This window comes from Hevea brasiliensis, chromosome 14 (assembly GCF_030052815.1).
Source record: "Hevea brasiliensis isolate MT/VB/25A 57/8 chromosome 14, ASM3005281v1, whole genome shotgun sequence".
Lineage (NCBI taxonomy): Eukaryota > Viridiplantae > Streptophyta > Magnoliopsida > Malpighiales > Euphorbiaceae > Hevea > Hevea brasiliensis.
In genome coordinates this window covers 86,255,750-86,282,124 of record NC_079506.1, presented here as the reverse complement: position 1 = coordinate 86,282,124, position 26,375 = coordinate 86,255,750, and the positions used below count along the sequence as shown (strand labels likewise).

General features: G+C 33.7%; 4 protein-coding genes and 2 non-coding genes across 7 annotated transcripts; 4 read left to right on the top strand and 2 right to left on the bottom strand.

Moving 5' to 3' along the window:
* Nucleotides 1-14,846: 14,846 nt before the first annotated feature.
* LOC110649689 (rop guanine nucleotide exchange factor 7-like) lies at nt 14,847-17,997 on the top strand. The gene is made up of 7 exons (XM_021804371.2): nt 14,847-15,390; nt 15,590-15,706; nt 15,800-15,954; nt 16,325-16,399; nt 16,484-16,774; nt 16,893-17,249; nt 17,356-17,997. Exons 1-7 carry the CDS (start codon nt 15,108-15,110, stop codon nt 17,857-17,859), a joined length of 1,782 nt encoding a protein of 593 aa, XP_021660063.2. The 5' UTR covers nt 14,847-15,107; the 3' UTR covers nt 17,860-17,997.
* A 121-nt stretch (nt 17,998-18,118) lies between these two features.
* On the bottom strand, nt 18,119-18,190 carry TRNAP-AGG (transfer RNA proline (anticodon AGG)). Its single transcript has one exon. It is a non-coding gene; the product is annotated as a tRNA-Pro (tRNA).
* A 985-nt stretch (nt 18,191-19,175) lies between these two features.
* On the top strand, nt 19,176-20,214 carry LOC110649690 (uncharacterized). The gene has a single exon (XM_021804372.2). It carries the CDS (start codon nt 19,492-19,494, stop codon nt 20,026-20,028), a length of 537 nt encoding a protein of 178 aa, XP_021660064.2. The 5' UTR covers nt 19,176-19,491; the 3' UTR covers nt 20,029-20,214.
* On the top strand, nt 19,192-19,263 carry TRNAD-GUC (transfer RNA aspartic acid (anticodon GUC)). The gene has a single exon. It is a non-coding gene; the product is annotated as a tRNA-Asp (tRNA).
* A 1,484-nt stretch (nt 20,215-21,698) lies between the features above and the next one.
* Nucleotides 21,699-22,369, top strand: LOC110649692 (putative lipid-transfer protein DIR1). The gene is made up of 2 exons (XM_021804375.2): nt 21,699-22,078; nt 22,202-22,369. Exons 1-2 carry the CDS (start codon nt 21,736-21,738, stop codon nt 22,216-22,218), a joined length of 360 nt encoding a protein of 119 aa, XP_021660067.2. The 5' UTR covers nt 21,699-21,735; the 3' UTR covers nt 22,219-22,369.
* A 300-nt stretch (nt 22,370-22,669) lies between these two features.
* Nucleotides 22,670-25,537, bottom strand: LOC110649691 (uncharacterized). 2 transcript variants are annotated; one of them, XM_021804373.2, is made up of 6 exons: nt 24,531-25,537; nt 23,821-23,887; nt 23,355-23,509; nt 23,184-23,262; nt 23,037-23,095; nt 22,670-22,917 (listed from the first exon to the last, which is right to left on the bottom strand). In XM_021804373.2, exons 1-5 carry the CDS (start codon nt 24,657-24,659, stop codon nt 23,079-23,081), a joined length of 447 nt encoding a protein of 148 aa, XP_021660065.2. In that variant the 5' UTR covers nt 24,660-25,537; the 3' UTR covers nt 22,670-22,917; nt 23,037-23,078. The 2 variants fall into 2 exon arrangements, with proteins under 2 accessions (XP_021660065.2, XP_021660066.2); XM_021804374.2 differs by having other exon boundaries at nt 23,184-23,259.
* Between the last annotated feature and the right edge of the window lie 838 nt (nt 25,538-26,375).

The following is a 26,375-nucleotide window of genomic DNA, read 5'->3' as shown; positions in this document are numbered from 1 at the left end:
AATTTCCCCAAATTAGCTACTTAAACCTTACTTTGGTGACTTGAGAAGAAGATTGAGCAAGAAAAGTAAGGAAGAAAAGGGAGGAATTGGAGAATTGGAAATCAAAGTTTGAGGTTAGTGATCAAACTTGAATTCTTTTGTTGAATTTCTATGTTTTAAGTTCAATAAACTTAGAATTTAACTTAAATGCAAACAAAACAATTATGGAGGACCAATTGGAAATTTCGGCCAGCATTAAGGAGGATTGAAAATTCTTGAATTTTATGGAATTGAAGGATTAATTGAGGTGAATTAAGTAGGTAGATCAAGAATATACAATTTAATTGCATTAAATTACACAAGTAAAAAATTTAGGGTTCTTGAGCTTTAAAAATTGAGAGAAAAATTGGAGGAAATGGTCAATTGATGTAATTGACCCTAATTGAGGTTAAAAATGGTCAATTGGGACCATTTGTGATGTGTTTGAATTGGAAGAAACAAATTGCAATTCGGATTAGTTAGGGTTCCTATTTTGGCAACATGACCTAGGTCGCTTTGAGGGACCAAAACTGAAATTTTACCAACCCAATTGGTATGAGGCCAATTGGGAATAAAAATAAACACATAATGGCACATTTTTCATTTAGAAACCATGCCCAGAAAATGGCATGAACATAGTGAACAATTAGGTCAAACCCGAGTGTTGTGCACTGCCACTGTACCAAAATGACCAAATAAACAATGTTTGTTCATTTAGTCATAACTTGGGCTAGACAGGTCCAAATGACCTGATTTTTATGGCATTGGAAAGGTATGACATAGCACTACAACTTTCATGAAGAACACCAACCCAAATTCTGCCCATAACCAAGTTATTTTGCCTGCCAAATTTAAAGGTCTAAAACTGCCAGAACCAATTAGGTGCCCAAAAATTCTGGGTAACACCAATCCGGCCGGCCTAATTCAAATGACCATACCTTGGGCTACAAAACTCCAAATGGAGTAATTTAAAAAGGGAATTAAAGAGAAGACAATAAGGAACAACTTTGATGAAGAACACTTAGTCAAATTCCCACAGCAACTTGATTAATAGAACAGTGCAAAACATGGCACAAAAACTAAAAATTTGAAAATGCACTTAGAAGACCTAGAAATTTAAGGGGCAACCAAAACCAACAAATTAGGCACCCAAAATATGGTATGTGGGTATAATTGAAATTCCCATACCTATTAAGTATAAGAAAGTCAATATTTTAACATGAATAGTAATGCCAAAATACAAATTTTAAAGAACGTTAATTTAAGCATATTAGGACTAGAAATAATTAGATGCAAATTTATTGTTGAATTTATTATAAGTTGTGATACTGGAACACTATAAATTGTGTGTTTAAGTTGGAAAGAATACGGAGAAAGAAAAGGAAACATTGAGTCAAGGTCTAGAGACGACTCACACGAGATTTGTGCACAACATATAAATTTTCTTTGAATTTTATTTTGCAAATTATGTTGAATAAAGTATGAAAACTAAATTGTGATTTTATTTGTTCTGAAAAATTTGATTGAAAGGAAAAATGTGTTATATGTGATTAGTTGGCATTTGAATGTTTAAACAATTGTCAAAATAGTTTGAAACCACAGTATCATGACCAAATGTCTGAATGCCTCACTAGCTTGACTAGTGGGAGGAATTAGTTTTGTATTCCCTCTCTGGCTGAAGTGTTGAGGTGTGTGCCAGTAGAGCAAAAAATTTGAATGGGTACCCATAGTTTGAGCTAGCTAGCCTTGGTATGCCTCATAAGCCTTTGGCTATTGAAATGAACACTACATTGATGGCATGATATGACTGTGTTTTTATAAAGTTTTTTTTGTGACTTCTGAAACGAAAATGCTTTGATTAAAATTTAAAATTGTGTTTTGCATCTTTTTGACTTCATCATTATAATTAGATATTTGAGATTTAATTATGCATAAAGGAGTATTTTTAGTATGTTGTGCACCATTGAGTCATTGTACTCAGCGATGGCTTTTTATTGCTGTCGCAGGTAGAGAGACTAGTAGAGCAGCCGAGTGAGCTGCTGAGGACTACAGTACTGTCTTTAAGATTTTGTCAGGTATAACATTATACCCTTATTATACATATTTATTTTGATGTATGTGACTGTATGTACATTTTATAAATTGGTCTTGAGCTATTGTACAAAACTAGTAATAATATTATTTTGGATTTTCTGATGTAAAATTAGACTGATGAATGTATATCACTTTTTTCTTTAATGGAATGTAAATGAAATTATTCAATATTATTTTTGAAAAATATTTGAGTTGAAAATTGACTTAAATTGTGGATTTTGGAAAAAATTGTGATGAATTGAGTTATGATGGTGGTTGATTTTAGTGAAGTGAAAAAAATTGGAAGTGTTTTCTACAGGTGAAAATTTTTTGTTTTTCTCAATTACAGCTGGCACTCTGCTGAAATTTTTCCAAAATTTGCGGAAAAATAAAAATGGACAAAAATTTTACATAACTTTTAAACTTCAATTAAATGTTTTTAATGCCTACTAGAAATGGTCACCACTTTTAAAAAGTAAGAAAATTGTTTTAAAATCCCTTGTAGTGTATTTAATGAGTTATCGGTAGACGGAGTCTGTAATTCATTAGGTATACTATGGGATCATGTTATACCTTATAGAGAGGTAAGGTGTGACATGTTTTAGTGGTATCAGAACAAATTTTTAAAGTATGTTTTGACTTGTGAATTTGTATATTTTCTTTGATAAGTACAACTGCTCAATTTCCTTAGTGCATTACATTATAAATATGAACTAACGGAGAGAAATCTCCTTGTGTTATTTGTCCAGGAGATATCCTACCCCCAATTTGAAATGGAAGAAGGGGACCACTCAGTTGAGCAATCTGTAGAGGCTGAGGCACACGAGGAAGCCTCAGCTCTTCAAAATGTTAGTGATTCAGTGGCACCAGCCTCACAAATACCGCAGTTTCCTGCACAATTTGCTCAGCAGATGGCTGTGATGTTTCAACAAATGGCTAGAAGTATGCCTGCTCAAGCTCCACTTCAGACACCTGTGGTGCAACCTCCATCTCTAGCCAGACAGTATGACAAGCTACTTAAGTATGGGGCTACAGAGTTTAAGGGTACAGTAGACCCTTTAGAGGTAGAGCAGTGGTTGGAGAGAATGGACAGAGTATTCAAGAAACTACACTGCACAGATGAATTGAAATTCGAGTATTCAGTGTCATTGCTGCAGAGGGATGCGTATGATTGGTGGAAAACCATCCCCCATAGCTTGTTGGAACCTCCAGTGCTAATCTGGGATGACTTCCTCAGAGAGTTCAGACAAAAATACGTCCCAGATGCTTATGTGGATCAGAAGCTACAGGAGTTTTTAAGCCTGAAACAAGGAAGCAGAACAGTGGTAGAATATGAAAGGGAGTTCTCCCGCTTGAGCCACTATGCAGGGAGTCTACTGTCTACAAGCAGAGAAAGATGTACGAGGTTTGAGACCTATTTGAAGCCTAGTCTGAGGATGCAAGTGGTTGGATTCAGACATAATAACTTCTCTAAGCTCATCTCTCAAGCTCTTGAGTTAGAAAGAATTGAGTCAGAAGGGGCACCAGTGAAAGAGAAAATAGAGAAAACAGAGAAATCAAAAAAAGAGAAAAGTGGAAAGTCAGCGGATCAAAGTTCCAGTGGCAATAATAGAAAAAGAAAGAAATTTGGGGGGATAAAGCAGAGGTAGAAGGTCTGGTAGGGGTAGATTTTCTGGGCAGAGACCCCCTTGGTCTGGTCAACAGACGACTAGGAGTTCTCACCCTCCCTGCCCTTGTGAGACATGTGGTAAGACCCATAGTGGGATATGTTACTGGGCTACAGGAGCCTATTTTAACTGCAGGGGTACAGGGCATCTTGCTAAAGATTGTACCAGTGCCCGTAGATTAGGGCCACCTCCTACTACTACAGAAGGATCTATTCAGAGTTTTGCTACCAGAGGTTCACAACCAGTTAGCAGAGGTAGAGACAGAGGTCGGGGCAACACTTCAGGCAGTTAGGGTACAGTAAACCAGTCAGAACAAGGTAGTGCTCTGGCTAGAGTCTACATTATGAGACAGAGGGAAGAAGCTGAAACTTCTGACATTGTGGCCGGTACATTCTCTATCTCTGATCAGGATGCATTTGTGTTGTTTGATCCGGGTTCTACCCACTCATATGTTAGTGCTAGCATCGTTAGTTCCTTTGCTGTTCCGTGTGTCAAAATGGATTTTGAGGTGCTAGTAACAAGTCTGTTAGGACAAGAGGTCAGAGTCAACAGAATGTATAGAGATTATCCTTTGGTAATCCAAGGACATGTTTTTCTATCAAATTTGATTGAAATGCCCTTCAGAGATTATGATATCATCTTAGGCATGGATTAGTTAGCCAGGCATCACGCCATGATTGACTGTAGACTGAAGACAGTCACTTTTAGTCTTTCTCTATACCGTGATGTGGTAATACACGGGGAGAGACAGTTATTGCCATCAAACATCATTTCAGCTGCACTAGCCAGGAAGATGATCAGAAAAGGGTGTGAAGCATACTTGGCACATGTGATAGACACCCAAGTGGGGAGTTCAGCATTGAGGGACATCTCTACAGTATGTGACTTTCCGGATGTGTTTCCTGATGAGTTGCCAGGATTACCTCCGGAAAGAGAGGTGCATTTTGAGATTGATGTAATGCCTGGTGTGGACCCAATCTCTATAACACCATACAGAATGGCATCAGCAGAATTTAAAGAGTTGAAGGTACAGTTGCAAGAACTACTTGACAAGGGCTTCATTCGCCCTAGTGTGTCACCTTAGGGAGCACCAGTGTTGTTTGTTAAGAGAAAGATGGCACTCTCCGCTTATGTATTGACTACCGACAGTTGAATAAGGTGACAATAAAGAATAGATATCTATTGGCCCGCATTGATGACCTGTTTGATCAGTTAAGGGGTGCAGCTATGTTCTCCAAAATTGACCTGAGATCGGGTTATTATCAGTTGAAGGTGCAAGAGCAGAGTATCCCTAAAACTGCCTTTAGAACTCGATATGGCCATTATGAGTTCCTGGTCATGCCATTCGGGTTAACCAATGCTCCAGCTGCATTTATGAATCTGATGAACACTATTTTCAGACCATGCCTCAATTAGTTTGTGGTGGTATTCATTGATGATATATTGATCTATTCGAGGAGTGCAGAGGAGCATGATAGACATCTGCGGATTGTACTACAGACTTTAAGGGAGAAGCAGCTATACGCCAAATTGTCGAAGTGTGAATTTTGGCTAAAGGAAATATCCTTTTTAGGCCATATAGTATCGGCAGAAGGCATTAAGGTAGATCCTAGCAAGATAGAAGCTATCCTTAATTGGAAGCCACCCGGGAATGTCACAGAAATTCACAGTTTTCTGGGTTTAGCTGGATACTACCGCCGATTTGTGAAGGGATTCTCTATGTTGGCTTCTCCACTGACCAAGCTGTTTCGGAAAGATGTGAAATTTCAGTGCACGGATAAATGCCAGCAGAACTTTGATGAGTTGAAGAGGTGTTTGACTGAAGCTCCAGTCCTTACTTTACCTACCCTGGGTAAAGAGTATACAGTTTATAGCGATGCTTCTCACAATGGGTTAGGTTGTATTCTCACAAAGAGTATACAAGATCAAAATGTTATTACATATGCATCACGCCAGCTAAAACCACATGGGAGGAATTATCCGACACATGACTTGGAGCTAGTAGCTATTGTATTCGCTCTTAAGATCTGGAGACACTACTTATATGGGGAGAAGTGTTACATTTACACAGATCACAAGAGCTTAAAGTACTTGGGCACCCAGAAAGAATTAAATTTGAGACAGAGGAGATGGTTAGAGTTGATAAAAGACTATGATTATCTGATAGACTATCAGCTAGGGAAAGCTAATATGGTGGCTGACGCCTTAAGTCGCAAGACTATGGCAAGTCTCAGAGTTTCTCCTTTGTATATGGTACATGAGTTGAGAGCATTGTATGCCAGCTTAAAGGTAATGATGAGGGACAGACAGTAGTTGCATGGCATGTACAACCAGTGTTAATTGATCAGATCAGAATGGCTACTCAGAATGATGAAAGATATTAGAAACTACTGGAAGAAGTCCGGCAGGGCAAGAAAACCGAATTCTCTATGAGAGATGATGGTCTACTGTTACACCAAGCAGAATGTGCGTTCCTAATGATGCTGACTTGAGACAGATCATTATGAAGGAAACACATGAGTCTCCTTTTGCTATGCACCCTGGTGGCACTAAAATGTATAGAGGACTAAAAGAGCATTACTGGTAGATGGGTATGAAAAGGGATGTAGCTGAATTTGTCTCTAAATGTCTAACTTGTCAGCAAATAAAGACAGAACATCAAGTACCAGCTGGTTTGTTACATCCATTACCAGTGCTTGAATGGAAATAGGAGCGGATAACTATGGATTTTGTGATGGGACTTCCAAGGACACAGAAGAGCCATGATGCAGTATGGGTTATAGTTGACAGACTGACCAAGTCTGCTCACTTTCTGCCAGTCTGGATGGACTATAGCTTAGAAAGTTGGCCAAATTGTATATAGATGAAATTGTGAGACTACATGGTGTGCCAGTATCGATTGTATCTGACAGAGATCCTAGGTTCACTTCTAGATTCTGGGGTAGTCTTCAGAAAGCCCTAGGAACTAGATTGAACTTCAGCACGGTATTCCACCCACAGACATATGGCCAGTCTGAGAGGGTGATACAGATATTGGAGGATATGCTAAAGGCTTGTGTAAGTGAGTTTGAAGGTAGTTGGGATACACACTTGCCTCTGATTGAGTTCGCTTATAACAACAGCTACCAATTAAGCATTGGGATGCCTCCAAGCTCTGTATGGCAGAAAGTATAGAACTCCTTTGTGTTGGGATGAAGTGGGCGAAAGAAAGATGATTGAGCCAAAAATTGTTCAGCAAACAGAGGAGAAAATCATATTGATTAGAGATCGACTCAAGGCTGCATCAGATCGTCAAAAGTCCTACATTGATCTGAAAAGAAGAGACACTGAGTATGCAGTGGGTGAAAAAGTATTCCTCAAGGTTTCCTCTTGGAAGAAAATTATGAGATTTGGCCAAAAGGGGAAACTGAGTCCTCATTTCATCGGGCCATATGAGGTTCTGGAAAGAGTGGGTCCTTTAGCATATCGTTTAGCACTACCTCCAGAGTTAGAAAAGATATATAATGTCTTCCATGTGTCCATGTTGAGGAGTATAGATCAGACCCATCTCATGTACTATCAGTAGAAGAGATTAAAGTAAATCCAGACCTCACATATGAGGAAGAACCCATAGAGATTCTGGCTTATGAGGTGAAGCAGCTAAGGAACAAGCAGTTACCGCTGGTGAAAGTGCTGTGGAACCATCATTCGGGCCAAGAAGCTACTTGGGAACGAGAGGAGGACATGAGGAGACAGCACTCACAGCTATTCAAAGACTGATGCCAGGCAAAAATTTCGAGACGAAATTTATTTTAAGGGGGAAAGAATTGTAACACCCCTATATGCATAGCCTGATATATTTCATTGTTCCGGTGACCAGTATCAGTCCGGACAATTATCGGGATTAGAACTATGTTTAAGATATCTAGAAAAGCCCTAAATGGAAATAAATAGTGAGTACCGGATAGTGAAGTATAAATAAGAAAAATAAGGCATAAAAGGTTAAATGAGCCGGGAGTCACAGCGATGGGTGACCTTCCTGGGAAATGACTGTGAGGTCAGTCCTAACCCTACTTTTGAACTGGAAAATGTGCCTCGGTCCTAAGGACTATTGCGAACCTAGTGGAAAAGAGAAAATCACAGAAAAGAACTAATAAGTAGGTCAAGTAATTAGATTAGGGATCCGAAAGAAATATTGAATTACTTGCAAACCGGGTCAAATCGACGAAGGGCAAATTGGTCAATTCACTCCTAGAGGTGACTCCTGACCTAACTGTCCAATAAAATCAAAGAAATAAAAATTTTGGAATAGAGAATTAAATTAAAGAACTATTAGAAAATTTAGGGAAAAGAAAAAGATTGAAAAATGGCTTTATTACATCATACAAATGACATCACATATGATGTCTCAATTAAAATTAATTTCCTCAAATAATTGACCAAGTCAAAAAGCAATTTAAATACACAAAAAAAAAATGTTATCATCTTCATTTTTCCCAAGGCTTGCCGTCACCTCCTCTTCCTCTCTCTCAAATTTTTCTTTTACCTCCATTAAAGCTTAAGTCTAAGCTTTTAAACCCCCAAATTTCTATCAATTTCCCCAAATTAGCCACTTAAACCTTACTTTGGTGACTTGAGAAGAAGATTGAGCAAGAAAAGTAAGGAAGAAAAGGGAGGAATTGAAGAATTGGAAATCAAAGTTTGAGGTTAGTGATCAAACTTGAATTCTTTTGTTGAATTTTTATGTTTTTAGTTCAATTAACTTAGAATTTAACTTAAATGCAAACAAAACAATTATTGAGGACCAATTGGGAATTTTGGCCTGCATTAAGGAGGATTGAAAATTCTTGAATTTTATGGAATTGAAGGATTAATTGAGGTGAATTAAGTAGGTAGATCAAGAATATACAATTTAATTGCATTAAATTACACAAGTCAAAAATTTAGGCTTCTTGAGCTTTAGAAATTAGGAGAAAAATTAGAGGAAATGGTCAATTGATGCAATTAACCCTAATTGAGGTTAAAAATGGTCAATTGGGATGATTTGTGATGTGTTTGAATTGGTAGAAACAAATTGCAATTCGGTTTGGTTAGGGTTCCTATTCTGGCAGGTTGACCTAGGTCCCTTTGAGGGATCAAAACTGAAATTTTACCAACCCAAGACCAATTGGGAATAAAAATAGACACATAATGGCATATTTTTTATTTGGAAACCATGCCCAGAAAATGACATTAACATAGTGAACAATTAAGTCAAACCCGAGTGTTGTGCACTGCCACTGTACCAAAATGACTAAATGAACAGTATTTGTTCATTTTGCCATAACTTGGGCTAGACAAGTCCAAATGACCTGATTTTTGTGGCATTGAAAAGGTATGACATAGCACTACAACTTTTATGAGAACACCAACCCAAATTCTGCCCATAACCAAGTCATTTTGCCACCCAAATTTAGAGGTCTAAAACTGCCAGAACCGATTAGGTGCCCAGAAATTCTGGATAACACCAATCCGGCCAGCTTTATTCAAATGACCATATCTTGTGCTACAAAACTCCAAATGGAGTGATTTAAAAAGAGAATTAAAGATAAGACAATAAGGAACAACTTTGATAAAGAACACTGAGCCAAATTCCCACAGCAACTTAACCAATAGAATAGTGCAAAACAGGGCACAAAAACTGAAAATTTGAAAATGCACTTAGGAGACCTAGAAATTTAAGGGGCAACTAAAACCAATAAATTAGGCACCCAAAATGTGCTATGTGGGTATAATTGAAATTCCCATACCTATTAAGTATAAGAAAGTCAATATTTTGACATGAATAGTAACCCTGAAATACAAATTTTAAAGAACATTAATTTAAGTATATTAGGACTAGAAATAAGTAGATGTAAATTTATTGTTGAATTTATTATAAGTTGTCATACTGAAACACTGCAAATTGTATGTTTCAGTTGAAAAAAATACGGAGAAAAGAAAGGAAACATCGAGTCAAGGCCTAGAGGCTACTCGCACGAGGTTTGTACACAACATATAAATTTTCTTTGAATTTTTTTTTTGCAAATTATGTTGAATAAAGCATGAAAACTAAATTGTGATTTTATTTGTTCTGAAAAATTTGATTGAAAGGAAAAATGTGTTATATGTGATTAGTTGGCATTTGAATGTTTAAACAATTGTTAAAATAGTTTGAAACCATAGTGTCATGACTAAATGTCTGAATGCCTCACTAGCTTGACCAGTGGGAAGAATTAGTTTTGTATTTCCTCTCTGGCTGAAGTGTTGAGGTGTGTGCTGGTAGAGGAAAAAATTTGAATGGGCACCCATAGTTTGAGCTAGCTAGCCTTGGTATGCCTCATAAGCCTCTGGCTATTGAGATGAACAATATATTGATGGCATGATATGATTGTGTATTTTTATAAAGTTTGTTTTGTGACTTCTGAAACGAAAATGTTTTGATTAAAATTTAAAATTGTGTTTTGCATCTATTTACTGACTTCATCATTATAATTGGATATTTGTGATTTAATTATGCATAAAGGAGTATTTTTAGTATGTTGTGTATCACTGAGTTATTGTACTCAGTGATGATTTTTTATTGCTGTCGCAGGTAGAGAGATTAGTAGAGCAGCCGAGTGAGCTGCTGAGGGCTATAGTACTGCCTTTGAGATTTTATCGGGTATAATATTATACCCTTATTGTACATATTTATTTTGATATATGTGATTGTATGTACATTTTATAAATTGGTCTTAAGTCGTTATACAAAACTTGTAATAATATTATTTTGGATTTTCTGATGTAAAATTAGACTGATGAATGTATATCACTTTTTCTTTAATGGAATGTAAATGAAATTATTCAATATTATTTTTGAAAATATTTGAGTTGAAAGTTGACTTAAATTGTGGAGTTTGGGAAAATTTGTGATGAATTGAGATATGATGACGGTTGATTTTGGTGAAGTGCATAAATTGAAAGTGTTTTCTACAGGTGAAAATTTTTTATTTTTCTCAATTACAGCCGGTACTCTGCCGAAATTTTTCTAAAATTTGCGAAAAAATAAAAATGGATAAAAATTTTACATAACTTTTAAACTTCAATTAAATGTTTTTAATGCCTGCTAGAAATGCTCACCACTTTCAAAAAGTAAGAAAATTGTTTTAAAATTCCTTATAGTGTATTTAATGAGTTATCGGAAGACGGAGTCGGTAATTCATTAGGTATACTACGGGATCATGTTATGCCTTACAGAGGGGTAAGGTGTGATAATGACTAAATGTCCAACACAAAACTCATTAGCCATTATTATATTGATTTTTCTAATGGGTGCAAATTTATATTCCTTAAAATTTATTTAATATGCCTTGTATATCCATTAAAATTTATTTAATATACTTCATTAATATGAAGAACTGCAATTTTAATGATAATTGCATCATTAAAATCATAATTTATTTAAAAAATTGTTATTATATTAGTGGTAAGGTTGAATTATAAAGGCGGGATGTGGAAAATAAAGAGAATAAACTTTGGAAAAGGTAGAAAAACCTTGCTCTCATATTTGTGTCAAAAGTCAATGTGCTCAAATTCTGAATTTCTCCCAAAGCCAAACCCTTTTGTTTCTTTTCAATCTTTATTTCTCTAAAGATAGCCGTTGGGTGGGTCTTTTTTGCCTTTAGCTCTTTCTTTTTCGTAGTTTGAGAAGGTCGGAAAGGTTAAGAACAAGAGAAGCATAAAAGGGTTAATGTGTACTATAGAAATATTGCATTGAAAGCTCAACAACTCCTACTAAAATTGATGCTTTGTCAAAATCATACCAAGTTCAGCTTAAACTTTCTAAAAAATGTCACATGAAATTAATCTTGATAGTGAAAAGATTTCATTTTATGACAATTAAGAATAGCTATCCTAAGTAATAAGTTTACTTGATATTATTGTTATAATTTTTATTTATTAAAACATTTTAAGTGACTAATAAGTAATTGAGACATTTAATAAAAATAGTTTATAAACATATTTATTGTTAACATTATTAAAAATGATATTAAATAAGACATAATGAAATTTAAAAAAAATTAAATAAAGATAATATGATAAAATATTTAATTAAATTAACTTATAAACATATAAATTATAAGTATCAAAATAAAATATTGAATCGTTAATTTATTATTTTTTAAGTTTATAAGTTATAAATAAATAGATAAATCCATTTATAGAGTTTATTAATTAATATAAACACTCTTTATATTTCACTTTAAATTTAACAAAAAATTCAATCAAAATTATCTAATAGGTTAGAAGACAAAGATAGTAGTTTTGTATTAATTAAAATTTTAATTTTACTGAAAAATTCATTAAGAATAATGATTCTACACGTTAACAAGTTGACATAAAAGAAGTGGTATTTTAAAGATTATTCAAGTGTGTGTAAAAAATATTTATATTATAAATAAATAAATCAAAATTTAAATGTTCAAATTTTTTAACCAAAATATAACCAAAAGCCTTGAAGGTATATTTTTCTAATGAATCAAACAGTTGATCTAATATATGTTTTCAGAATAGTACATTAGGAAAAGGTCACATCGCATGCATAGAAAACCTAAAAAGGGCCCCCCTATATCACTAAACGGCTATGCCACCCAAATATAAATGGTAAATTACCGTTTAATCCCTGAAGTTTTTAACATAATTTAATATCTGTATTTTTAAAATAAAATAAATATTATTAAAATTTAATAAAATCTATAATTTAATCCATCCATTTAATTTTTTATCTAATTAACTGTTGATTATAACAAAAATGAATAAAATGCTTTTAACTCTTTATATTTTCTAACTGAATAATTTATTTTTTTTAAATTTTATATTATAAATAAAATAGTCAATTAATTTAAACTTTATAAATAAAATAGTGTCATTATTTAAATTATTTTATTTATTATTTTATTTATGATACAAAATCTGATGGACTAAGTTTTTAAATTAGAAAATATACAGAGTTAAGAATATTTTAATTATTTTTATTATAAGTAATAATAAATTGGATAAAAAAAATTAAATTATAGTTTATACATTAAGTTGGTTGGTTTTGTATATATTGAAAGTATTGTAAATCTAAATCTATATCATTCAAATCCATGGACAAACACCACGTCGCCCTTGCATGCTATATTTAACATAAATTACCAATTATAAAGTTAGTAATAAAAAAATATTTCCTAAAAAAAAAATAAATTTGGATATTATTATTATTATTATTATTATTATTATTATTATTATAAAAAGCTTAGTTAACTTGGAATTAGAGCAAATAGAGTCTCCATTTCTGTCCAATTAAAATTTAATTATATTCTAAATTCTCTGATATTAATTACATAATACTAATGAAAATGATTTCTTTTTAAATTGGACCAAACAATTTCTCCTTCCAAGGAAGGCTTGTCACCAACTAATAGACTTTAAAGTCATTAAAAAAATTAAAATAATAATAATAATAATAATAAACACATAACCTTTATAAGCAGCAATAACAGTTTCATTCATCATTGTGGGTCACAAGTCTCTCTCTCTCTCTCTCTCTCTCTCTCTCTATATATATATATATATATATATAATGTAAAATAATTAAGCAAACTGATTTAATTAAAAAACCCAATAATAATAAAAATAATATTTAAGACCCCTTAATTTTCACTATCTCAATATTGAATTATGTGGTCCAGTCTTCACCATCTTTTGACTATTTTCTCTTAAGTAGTAATTAAAAATTAAATTAATTTATCTATTAAATACTTTAAAATTAAATTAAAACTACCAAAATGAAGAATTTCCAAATAAATTCCTAAAGTTAATTTTTTTTATATTAAAAAATCATTTATATTCATTTTACTATTCACAAAAAATTAAACATTTTAGAATTCGTAGCTATTCTTTCTAATAACATATTTTCTGATGATCGAATATAAATCTTATTACTATATTCAACACTTGTTGGTAAACTCCAAAAGAAAGTTAATTAATTGGGTATAAAGAGCAACTAATACAAATTCAACCCATCTTAAATTTCTTTCTCAATTTCAACCTAACTCACCTGCTTCATCAAATTTCTATTTTTGATCTAAGTTTTTTAGGTGAGCAGATAAATGTTGAATGATTGCAACTACATTTATATCCAATAAATACATGCTAAACTATATAATTTGTGGGGCTAAGTTAAAGCTTAGCAATTTATTGCTAACATATGGCAAAAATATGTTAGATCACCACTTGTTAAAGTTTAGGAATTCAATTTCTAATTACTATTAATTTAATATTTGTGTTTCAATTAAAATTCTCAGACTTATTTCATATTTATTTTGAAATATTGCTTTAATTATTAATTGAAGATCAAATTTTTTATAGCAGGTATTCTCTATGTTTATTTTATGATTTATAAAAAATTAAATATTATTACTTTTTGATTTTATTAAAATATATAAATTTATAACAAAAACTTAAAATTTTAATAATATTTAATTAAATTTATTTCAAAATAAAATAATAAAATATAAATAAAAATTCATTTATTTTTTGGATATTGTGGATTAGGTTTTTAAATTTTGAATTGCCTAAACATGAGTGAAAATAAAAAAAGAAATAGGGTGTGGTTACTATAATCTTAATTTTTATATAAAAACGAATTTAACAGTTTTTAAACTATATATTTATATTTAAATTTATTTAATCATTATTTTAATTATATATTTTTAGTTATTTTTATATAAGTTTTAATATAAAAATTTAATTAAAAATTAAAAATTTATTTTTATATAACATTTGTGGTAGATGCAACAGAAAAAATTAATGTTTCTTGTTCTCATCAATGGTAACAATCAAAGCCTCTACGGTCATCAAAAGACAAAATAGATTTAAAAGAGAGGGAAATAAGTACACAAAAAAAAATCAGGGCAAAAGTGTAATTTCGCCACGATTGAGGCATTTGTCCGCCCAAAAGCTTTGTGCCTCTGTATTTTATTATTATTTTGAACGTATTCTCTACTCAGAGACTGATAGAGAGAGAGAGAGAGAGAGACGTTAGCCATGGCATGTGTCCATTACAAGTTACTGTTTTGAGCTTCAAAATTAAATTTCAAGCGAGAGAGAGAGAGAGAGAGAGGACAAGGGAATGGAACTTAGCATACAGCGAACCAAATCTGACTTTCATTTACCTCAAGCATATATACCAATCATGTGTGTTACAGCAACCTGAATCTACCATGACCCACTTCAAAATCAAGCTGTTTGAACTTTTGGGTTTGTTATTTTGGTGAATCTTACAAGAATCTGAGCTTCTGGATTTCAAAAAAAAAAAAATCAACGATGGAAAGTACAGTGAATAAGAATGGTGCTGCAGAAGGATTTGACAAGATTAAAAATGGGTCTGAGTCAGTGACTGAGTCAAGAGATAGCAGCAGTTTGAGTTCTGAGTCTAGTTCTACTGAGGAAGTGAAGACTGTGGGGTGTGATTCGCCCTCTCCTTTGGGTTGGCCGATAAGGAAAGCTGGAGAGTGCAAGAACTTGTTAGCCTCTGGTGGAAATGAAGATCAAGAGAAAACCCATTTAGAGGATTCCAAGTTTAAAAAGCTGGGATCGAAGATTTCAGGTTGGTAGTTGGGTTTTTCCTTCTCATCATTTTTCAAAATTTAAATTCTCCAATGCTTGAAACAGTGAATTTTTGAATTTTGAAATGTAAATATTTCAAATTTACATTTCTTTGCTGATCATGGTACACACCCATTCTCTGAATTTTTGTCCCAGTAAACTTTAAAAAAATATATAATTTTGGCGTAAATTTTGTGCAGAGATTGATATGATGAAGGAGAGGTTTGCAAAATTGTTGCTTGGTGAAGACATGTCAGGGTCTGGAAAAGGGGTTTGCACAGCATTGGCTATCTCAAATGCCATTACTAACCTCTGTGGTACGCTCTCTTCTCTCTGTGTATGTATGTGTGTGAACAGTTCTTAAAAATTTCAATTTCATTGTAATTTAATCTTGGTTATTCAACATCTAGTTACTATTTTTGGGCAACTGTGGAGACTGGAGCCACTGCCTCCAGAGAAGAAATCAATGTGGAGAAGAGAGATGGAGTGGCTTCTTTGTGTCGGTGATCACATTGTGGAATTAGTGCCCTCTTGGCAAACATTTCCTGATGGTAGTAAGCTAGAGGTGAGCCAACTTCTAGTCCCAATTTAATTCAGAATTATACAAATAAAACTTGGTTAAGCTGTGTAGGACCTCTTTTCTGATGAGAGGGTCAATGAAAAATTGGTAGGATTAAAAAAATTTATATCCCAGAAATTTCCCTGTTTGGGACCTGAGAGGTCCCTGGGATATGTATCTTAATTCAGCTATTTGGCTAATGGGTTTGGTCTTCTCAACTATTATTAAGCTGAACCAACATAAGATGCCAGTAAAGAAATCCCTTAAGAGCAGACTACAAATGAGGTCAAAATCCAAGGAATTTGGATATGAGGAGTTATTCTTATTTTTCCTGCCCTTTCTTTCTCCCAAGTTACTATTTTTCTGCATTTTACAGATCATGACTTGCAGGCCAAGATCAGATCTTTTTATCAATCTCCCAGCTCTGCGTAAACTGGACAATATGCTTCTTGTAAGATTTAGCAATACTTTGCTCATTTTTGGGCATTAGTAAACTTGTATTCTGAATCGTCAACCTTCTGAACCTTCATGGCAGGAAATACTAGATACTTTTTCCATTGCAGAGTTTTGGTATGTTGATCAAGGCATTGTAGCCCCAGATGCAGATGGGTCAACCTCTTTCCGCAAAGCAATTCAGAGGCAAGAGGAGAAGTGGTGGCTGCCTGTACCCCGTATCCCTGCAGGTGGTCTCAGTGATAATTCAAGAAAGCAGTTGAACCACACAAGGGAATGCACACATCAAATACTAAAAGCTGCAATGGCAATAAACAGCATTGCTTTAGCTGAAATGGATGTTCCTGATTCATACTTGGAGTCACTTCCAAAGGTGTGGCTTTTGAACTCAATATCTCCACTAGCATGTAATAAATTTCCAGTGTTTCTCCTGGATTTATTACTGTAATGTGGATAGTGACATTTTGTTCTATGCAATTTGTTTTTTTCAGAACGGGAGAGCTTGTCTAGGGGACTTCATATACCGGTATATTACTTCAGATCTGTTCTCTGCAGAGTGCCTACTTGATTGCCTAGACCTGTCCACTGAGCATGTTGCTCTAGAGATTGCAAACCGTGTGGAATCTGCAATCTATGTGTGGCGTAGGAGAGCTCATTCAAAACCTCAAACTAATCCAAACCGGTCCGCTGCAAAGTCATCATGGGAGATGGTCAAGGACTTAATGGTTGATGTAGATAAGAGGGAACTGCTTGCAGAAAGAGCAGAAAGTCTCCTGCTTTCCTTGAAGCAGCGTTTCCCTAGTCTTAGCCAGACCACATTGGACACCAGTAAAATCCAATTCAACAAGGTTGGCTTTCCCCCTCTTTTCTCTCTTTTAACTTGTTATTATTTCATCCCAAGTGCATTATAATTCTAGATTTCATGTTAACTAGATATTTCATTCCAAATTTCAGGATGTTGGAAAATCCATTCTTGAAAGCTATTCAAGAGTTCTGGAGAGCTTGGCATTTAACACCGTGGCTCGTATCGATGATTTGCTGTATGTGGATGACTTGACTAAACATTCAGACAAATTATCAGTTACCACAGTCAGTGTCATTGCTCACAAGAAAGTTTCAATCCCTTACTCCATGCCTGTCTCGGGCACTCCATATAAAACATTTAGCACACCAAGCTTTTCACCTGTACCACCACTTATTAGCCCTGCAATGGGGGAGAAAACTCCATTTCTCCACAACACCACCACCTCCAACAACAGTAACAAGCTTCACCGTCGTGGGTTCGGAGTAAAAAAAGTCTTGACAAATTATCTCGGTGTTGATACAAAACCAAAGATTTGTGGCAATTCAACTGAAGCAACATGTCCTAATCCAAACGCAAACAGCACAGCAGGTCGAGGGCTTGAAAATATGACAGCTAAAGCATATCAAAATGCTCCTAGATATACACTAGACTAAAGCAGTCAGCTAAGAGTTTGGTGCATAGAAAAGAATTGAAATCTATGAGTTTAAGAATTAGGAAATGTTTATGAGATAGAAGGCCTCCTGCTGTTACAAATTATTGTTGTTTAATTTATTGGTTAAATGGTTGGTTTATGTTCTTGATTGGTTTGGTTTTACATTATCTAGGAACTTCAAATGTTCTTGTTCTTCTTGTTCAGTCAGATGTTGAGGTAAAGTTGAAAAAACAAAAAAGAAAAAAATAATCTTTTTCAGTGGGGCATTCCGAGAATTGAACTCGGGACCTCTCGCACCCTAAGCGAGAATCATGCCACTAGACCAAATGCCCATTGTTGTCATAATTGAAGCTAAAACTACAATTTTGTATATTTTTTGATTTAAATTTTTTAAAATATTCATATGATATGAGAGACTTTTGTACTTACATAAGCCAATTTCATTTATTGTTTATCATGCATTGGAAAATTCATAGAACATTTATTTATTTATTTATTTACTCAATTATCTTTAAAATAACAAATAAAAAATGCAAACGCTATATAATTGTGAGTTTACATTAAAGTAAAATTTTAAATCTTATTGAATGTCTCTTTTAGTAAGCGATTTGTAAATTCTATTATAATATAATTAGTTTCGAAATTGAAAAGCCTCCTTAATTTAAACTTTGTAGAACATAAAAAAAATCCTAATATATTATTATTATTATTATTATTATTATTATTATTATTATTTAAATGAATCGAATTTTTCCATCTTTATTATTTATATAAAATTAAAAAAAAAATTCTCTCTTGAAAATAAGTGAGAAAAAAAAAAAAAAACTCTAGCTGTATTATAGTATTGTTTTCATTTAGGAAAAAAAAAAAACCAATTTATGAGTCAACTCAAAATAGCCAAATTATTAGCTGTACATGTGAACTTGATTTTGATTTAGGAAGTATGAAAATCATGTGGGCATGAATATTACAATAATTGCATGAATATCATTTTAATGAATAATGATGAATACTTCATGCTGCACTCTTTTTATATGTCGATACTTAAAAAATAACTGTAGCTTTGCTTCTTAAACTTATCTTTGATGAAACTAAGCATTGTAAAATTAATTTTGTCATTATATTAATTCCTAATTTAATTTTATTTTTAAGGTAATTAAATCCCAAATGTAATTAAATACTTAAAATATGTGTTCAACTCAAAATACAATTTATATGTTAATTTGTTAAAAAAAATTAATTTTAAATAATTTTTTCATTTGAAAACAATAAATATATTTTTTTTTTAACATAAAAAAATAAATTGAAAGGTAACCAAAAATGAACAAAGAGGGTCGTTGTAGTATAGTGGTGAGTATTCCCGCCTGTCACGCGGGCGACCCGGGTTCGATCCCCGGCAACGGCGACGTTTTTTGTTTCGAAATTTCTTCTTTTTGGAAAAATAGAAGTGAAACGGTAGCGTATTGCACACTCCTCCTCCTGTGCATAACCGTACTGTTCTGTTCGTTTCACTTTAAGCCATTTTCCCACGCATTTTCCTACGAAGCAGAGGAGAAAGAACAAACTCTTCACTCCACAGCCCGATCAAATTTTTTCAGTTCATCAATCAAATTAAAGATCATCTCCAATCACGATGACCACCACCATCCACATCTCCGCCCTCGACGGTATCATCAATGTGAACTCCCTCTTCACTTTCGCCGTCTTCGTCGGTCTAGCCTGGAGCCCAACCGATCCTAACAGCTCCCTTGTCAACGATCCCACCTCCCCTTGCGCCGCCGGCCCTTCCATTGTTGAGAACATTGTCTCCTTTCATGTTTTCTCCTTCAGCTCCTTCCTCTTCTCCAGCTTGATCGCTCTCGCGCTGAAGCAAGCTCTTCGGATTTCCAAAACCTCCGGTTCTCGCGCTCATTCCAATCACTTAGCCGAGTTCTTCGTGCTCGTGAACAAGAATTCGTTTCGGGACGGGATGCTAGCTTCGGGTGTTGGGTCGGTTGTTGGGAGCGTGTTCTTGATGCTGGCGTTGATTAATGTGGTTCAGTTCAAGCTCGGAACTTTGGCTTGTGGAAGTGGGGATAGTTTCGCTGCTGTTGTGCCTCTTGTGATTTTTGTCTCTAGTGCTCTCTTGATTTATTCGTGTATCGTTTTGTATGCTTTTTTTGGTTGCTAATCTTTATTTTTTAGAACGATTTGCGTCTTGCGAGGTGTGATTGAGGTATTTGTAGGTAATTTAATAACATATATATGAGTTTGTATGTCTTTTATGATGATGTTAATGGTCGTCTGAAATTGAAAATGGAAGTGCTTTTACTTCCCTGTAACAATTTGGAAAGGAAAAAAAAATACTCTGTTTTTGCATGGTTCAGTTTGAATTAATGGGGAAGTTTTAGGTTTTAGTAGCAGAGAGATAAAGGGGTTGTGGGTGGAAGTTGGAATATTTATTGGGTTAGTGGAAAAGAGGGATCTTTGAATGTAAAAAACTTCAAATTGTGTTTGAGATAGGATGGGTGAGTGGGTTGAACCCAGAAAGTCTAGAAATGGGGAAATATACTCTGAAAGAAGTAAGAGGTAGCATGTGTTAGGCGCAATGCGATAAATGCTTACAAGTTGAATGGGATGTCAGTTAATAATCGATTTATGAAGAAGGGATGAATTTTTAATGCAAAAATTGACATGCCTTGTGATATTAAGCAAGAACTGACTGTGATTGATGAAGGATCAGAAGGCAGAGGTTGAAAGGATAAAGATTTGGTAAGTGAGTTTGTCTAGGTCAATTGATAAAACTACGAGAGATGCTGTTTGGTGTTTCTTCTTTATTGTGTTTCAAATTGGGCAAGGAGTGGACGAATATCTTTTCCATTGACAAAAATGGTGGGAAATGGGAATAGTGCAGTCTATGCTGAAGCTCATTTCTACCATTTTAAGTAAAAGAATATCCTCTCCTAATTAGCTGGATTGTTCAAATCAGTACCTGGCTATGCTTATAACCTTTTCTTTCTGCCCTTTATGTTTTCCACACACTGTATATTTTGCGCTGTTCTGCTTTCTGTATGTTTTGGAAAACAATAGGAAAAATAAAAAAGTTCCAGCTGAGGGAATGCTTGTTACTGCGTTAAGTAGTGAAATGGTTGTTAATTTTTGTCTGTTTGGCATTTTGCTTAGGGGTGATGAAAATTATTTAATTATTCAAAGAAAAGAAAAGAAAATAAAAGAAAAACAAAACTAAACCCTGAATCTACCCTTTATTGGTTCTCTTTGTTCATATTTGGTTCCATTAGTTATTTAGTTTGAATGAGCTCTTGTGAATTAAGACAAGGTTGGACAAAACTAGCCACTAATCTGTTTCCTTTCTGCTGCAAGTAGCTTTAATTCCTTATCCTGAAGCTAGAGTGGCTGCAGATGACACTATGTATGATAGTTCTGTTAGCGTATGCTTTTCTTCCTATGGGAAATCATGTGTACGTGTTGCTTTTTGGCAAAGCTAGTTTCAATCGTGTGGTGCTTAATGCTGCGTGACGAGAAGATGAAGAGTGAACTGAGGCTTTCATGCGTTGAAGAAAATGGAGTTGCTCTGTTGTCAACTTCTTGTGAAAAGCTATTCTTTGCTCACTCAGGGATAAAAAAAAAAAAAAGCAATGGAATATGGTTGCAACGACCATATTGAGCAATAGCCGTAGTAGGCTTGAAATGGCCTGGTAATTATGGATCTATTATGGAGGGAGTAGGTGCTGCAATAAATAAAACAACTTTGCGTCTAGTGCTGTCTCCACTATGACTAATGGGATTTACGTGTAAGCACCTTTCATCTGCTTGTTTCAGTATAAAATCTGATGAGTTTGAGAATTGTTTGTGCATCGCACTGAATTTGAAATTAGAAATGGCAGCTCTCTTGAAGTCTCTTTGCTTTCTGATTTTTCTTGTAATAATAGGAATTGCCAGGTTTAATCGAGTTGATGGGGCTGGAGAATGTGGGAAATCCATCACTCCTGACAGAGAAGCTTTCAAGCTGGCACCCTGTGCATCGGCAGCCCAAGATGAAAATGCTGCAGTTTCTGCCCAATGCTGTGCTCAAGTAAAAAAAATTGGCCAGAACCCAGCCTGTCTTTGTGCTGTTATGCTTTCTAATACAGCTAAGAGTTCGGGAGTCAATCCAGAAATTGCAGTCACCATTCCCAAACGTTGCAACATTGCTGATCGTCCTGTGGGCTACAAGTGTGGAGGTTGGTTTGCAAATTCACTGTGTTTCAATTCATTCACTTCTCTTTCCCCATCGCGTCTTCAAATCTCAGTTTTAATTACAGCTATATCAATTGTAACTATTTAAATTGGCTTCTCTCTTGCAGCTTATACACTGCCTTGAAGAGCAACATCAGTCGTGTGGTGTTATGTAGTAATACTTGCTTCTACGAATGTGCTGGACTCTGCAACCTGGTAGCTAGTTCTTTCTAGCTAACAAATATACTCTACATCCAGGATCTGATAATAAAATATAATATTAATGCTTAATATTCTGTCTGAGCACTCGTTTACTAGTTATTTATACTTTATATGATCTCTGCCCAATCTGCTTTTCATTTTATTGAATGTTTGACTAAGAACTGGAAAAATAATTCTTTGGGATTATGATAGTGGTTCAAGGATCTGCAGGTGATTTGTTGCAGTACAAGTCAATTCTGTTTTTGACCACCTTCATATTTCATCCTTTTAACCATTTCCAGTTATATTTAGCTGCTAAACCGATATTTATTAACAGTTAAAGACTGCTTAAAGCTAATCTGTAAAGATAGTTATAATCTGGTTTTAGAGAGAGGGAGAGAGAATCCATAAATAGATACAATCAGAAATCATGTAGTACATGGAGGATTAAGTTAGCCATGCAAAAGTACAAGAAGGCATCAAACTCCTAGAACAAAATATCAGATCATGTATAAAAAGACTAGTTGGGACAAAAAGAACCCAACACCACCAACACATGATTCCCCAACTCCCCTTATAATATGCTCTTGATATATTATCATCTTATTTCCATAGTATGAAGGTAGTATCATAGCCATCATTCCTGTGTCACAGCAAACAAAACACAAATATTTTAGTCAACTGAATGATGGATTAAAGGCAAAGAACAAAATTAGCAGAAAAGAAAAGATCAGTTAATTATTTAATTAAAGATTTGCTAACCTTATCTTATAGATGCTGAGTTTTCATATTGTGGGGCTAGAGCTAGTAGTAGAGTGAACCTGAAGAAACCATATGATCCAAATTTATGAAACTTTCATAATTCATAAAGGAAAAGCAATCATATTAAGGACTATTTGGCCAACATACCCTGCCACCAATTCCCTCTTGAAGCACTGTTTGAATTATTGCCATTAGGATCATCATTTCTATCATCTTTCTTGAACTGCTGATTAAAAAGCAAAGAAAATCAATTTCTCACAATAAAAATTGTGACTTTCTTATGGAATATTAGTATTTGGTTAATAATTTTACACTCACAGTATGGTGAGATTCAGAGTTCTTGGTTCTTGGAGAATAATTTTCTTGGCCACCATAGTAGATAGATGAGCTGAAATAACAAGGTTCCACTGTTTCATTTTGATAAACATAACTTGAATCTTTGCTTATCCCCTTGTTACTTTGAGTGGAATTATCTGAAAGAACCCAATTAAAAATTTTAAGTGAAATTCTATTCATTCTACTAATAAATAGTAAGGACATCAAATTAAAGAAGCTGATTCACAAAGTTTGTGAATAGGATGCATATGCTTTCATTATTAGACGGAAATATTCTCAATGTCAATAATTTAGAAGCTTTTTTTTTTTTTTTTTTTTTGCATATTCTATCTATACCCAATCTAGCTAGCATACAAATCAGAAAACAAATCTACAGTTGAAAAACTGCTGGTGACTGTTGATGACAATTTGTGCCTGGACAACTTGATAGGAAAGCTTAAAAAGATACCTGGATTCCCATATTTGCCATTTCCAGCTTGATTTCCAATAATTCCTGAAGTATCCCTCCCCAGCCCCTGTATTTGGAACAATAAAAATAGAAAGGCAGCAAACTTTATATTAATATGTAACTTTTAATAAAGACATCACTTTAGTGGTATTACAATTATTATATAATTATTTTTTACTAATTTAAATTTTATGTAAAGATTAATCAAAATAATAAAAAACTTAATTGGTAAGAAAGATGCATGTAAAACTTGTAAATAGAGATAAGCACAATCATCAAGGTGGTCCAAATTTAAAAAAAAAAAATAGAGAGAGTATTCCAAATTCTAAATGCAGCTGCCTCCACCATCAAGATTCTAGATGAATACTAATTAGTCAACTGCGTATTATAGTAACATTGATAAAGACCTCGAAACTGATAAGGCATCCATGGACTGGAGATTAAGGATTATCCAATGAAAAGTTTTACAACAGAGATTGAATCTTTTTTTTTTTCGGGGTTATTTTTTCAACTTTTAATTCTTCTTCTCTGTACGATTGAAATTGATTAAAAATCCCACGAAAACCAATGAAATTTAGCATTATCACATGAAGCTACCATCTTTATCAATGGTGATTAATGGGCTAAGAATCAAATAGCAAGAACACCCCATAAAAACAAATAGACCCCAAAAGATATTTGAAAGAATTGAAATAGAAAGAGAACAATACCGTCGATGGAGGAGAGAAAATAGACCCAAAAACACTTGATGAAGAAGAAGAAGAAGAAGAAGAAGAGTCTTTGGGACCAAAAAGATGATCAAAAGAAGAAGCACCACTCTGCTGCCTCTTGTTTTCCATGATATATACCTAATAATTGAGATAATAGATAGCACTCTGTATAAAAATTCTTTGTCAACCAACTAACAAAACTGTACTGCTTTACGATAGATATACGTATCTCTTTGAGCAACTATAACGACCTCCCTAGAAAAGACACCAAAAGGGAACAAACAAGAGGTAGCAGAAGCAGTAATGGGTGGATAAGATTTGCAGAGCTAAAAAACAAGAAAAGAAAAATCAAGAAAATTAAGAAGAAATAGTGAGCACGTGAAGATCGCTGATTTGGAGATATGCAGAGAGAGCAAACGGCCTCTGCAATTTATAAGCCCCAAAAGACGTTCTCTTTGGATTCTATTGCCCTGGACCAGCCCATGTGCCTGTACTCAATTCTCTCTCGACACATGGACTCTTCATCTTCTCTCCAGGTGGAAATTCCTTCCATCTCCAACCCCTTTTGGCCATGTGTCTTCCTTGCCCATATCTTTGACTCTGTTTAAATTTCTATTTTTTTTTTTTTCCTCCAGTTTCGTTCATGGGAAATTGGATAAGGTCATTGCCTCCTCAACTTGGGCTCATGGGATATGATAATTGCTCCTTTTGCAACAAATGGTTGACCCTTCATCCAATTATTTAATTATTTTTATTTTTTTTTTATTTCTTTTTTTCCTCTTCACTCACTGAAATCAAAGAAGATATCAAGATACCTCCATAATTATACCATGCATTGAAGATATCAGAGCTGGTTCTTCCCCTCCAAATCTTTCAAGAATCAATGGCGGAATATATGTTTTAAGATGAAAGAAACAGGGAGTACTGTTTTCACGTGTGTCTGCAAGTCTTTCCTTGATCTTATCATGTTCAATGTACAGAGCAAAGCTATTGGATTCCCTGTTGAAATAAGAGTTTGAGTTGAAGTAAAATTTGATTTCTATATATCTCGGACGTATGTTGGCAGAGTACTTGTTGGACTGGGAATGTCTTTTGGATTTGGGATGCTAACTCTATTGGGTGAGTATTTGAGAATCTTATTTAGGCAGATAGTCTCCCATATCTGCTTGGGTGCCCACCCTTCACATGATTAAGCATTCGGTTGGATGATCGACCCTAAAATGTGAGTGGGTGAATAGCATCAAATATATTATGAAGAGAGTGTTAAAATTTAATTTAAAATTAAATTTAATAAGTTTAAATTATAAGAACAATACAAAATAATTTTTAAATTTTTTTTAATAGCATTTCAATTCAAATAGTGATTTTTTTTTAAAAAAAATTTTAGCTTAGGCTCTATTTGATATGGCACTGACAATTAATTTTAAGTGCTTCGCAATTAATAATTAATAGTTAACGATTTAATTAATCATAAAATGTTTAATAATTTAATGGTTAAAGTAACAGTTTTTTTAATTATAAAATTATTAATTTAATAATATTTTTATTTTTATTATAAATTTATGTGATAAATTTCATTTATTTTATATAAATGAATTTTTTAATTATATCCAGTAATATAAATATATACATGCATAAAATTAGGTTTTTAATATTTCAACTAATTATTTTTATAATTTTAGCGAATTATATATATGAAAGTATGCTTAATTAACTTTTGAATAATTTTTTTTTATAAATTAATACTTAAAAAATATAATAATACTGCAAAGTAAAATTTGTAATTTTTAACTGTTACTCTCCAATTACTGATTAGCACTAATAATTAATCATCAATATTTGACT

What these genes read in the sequence shown, in the direction of transcription:
- LOC110649689 (XM_021804371.2), top strand. Translation starts at nt 15,108, where the DNA reads ATGGAAAGTACAGTGAATAAGAATGGTGCTGCAGAAGGATTTGACAAG. An exon ending in TGCCATTACTAACCTCTGTG is followed by an intron (nt 15,707 to 15,799) that starts GTACGCTCTCTT and finishes TTCAACATCTAG; the next exon opens with TTACTATTTTTGGGCAACTG. An exon ending in GTAAAATCCAATTCAACAAG is followed by an intron (nt 17,250 to 17,355) that starts GTTGGCTTTCCC and finishes TCCAAATTTCAG; the next exon opens with GATGTTGGAAAATCCATTCT.
- LOC110649690 (XM_021804372.2), top strand. Translation starts at nt 19,492, where the DNA reads ATGACCACCACCATCCACATCTCCGCCCTCGACGGTATCATCAATGTG.
- LOC110649692 (XM_021804375.2), top strand. Translation starts at nt 21,736, where the DNA reads ATGGCAGCTCTCTTGAAGTCTCTTTGCTTTCTGATTTTTCTTGTAATA.
- LOC110649691 (XM_021804373.2), bottom strand. Translation starts at nt 24,659, where the DNA reads ATGGAAAACAAGAGGCAGCAGAGTGGTGCTTCTTCTTTTGATCATCTT. An exon ending in TGGCAAATATGGGAATCCAG is followed by an intron (nt 23,510 to 23,820) that starts GTATCTTTTTAA and finishes GGGTTCTTTCAG; the next exon opens with ATAATTCCACTCAAAGTAAC. An exon ending in ACTCTGAATCTCACCATACT is followed by an intron (nt 23,263 to 23,354) that starts GTGAGTGTAAAA and finishes CTTTTTAATCAG; the next exon opens with CAGTTCAAGAAAGATGATAG.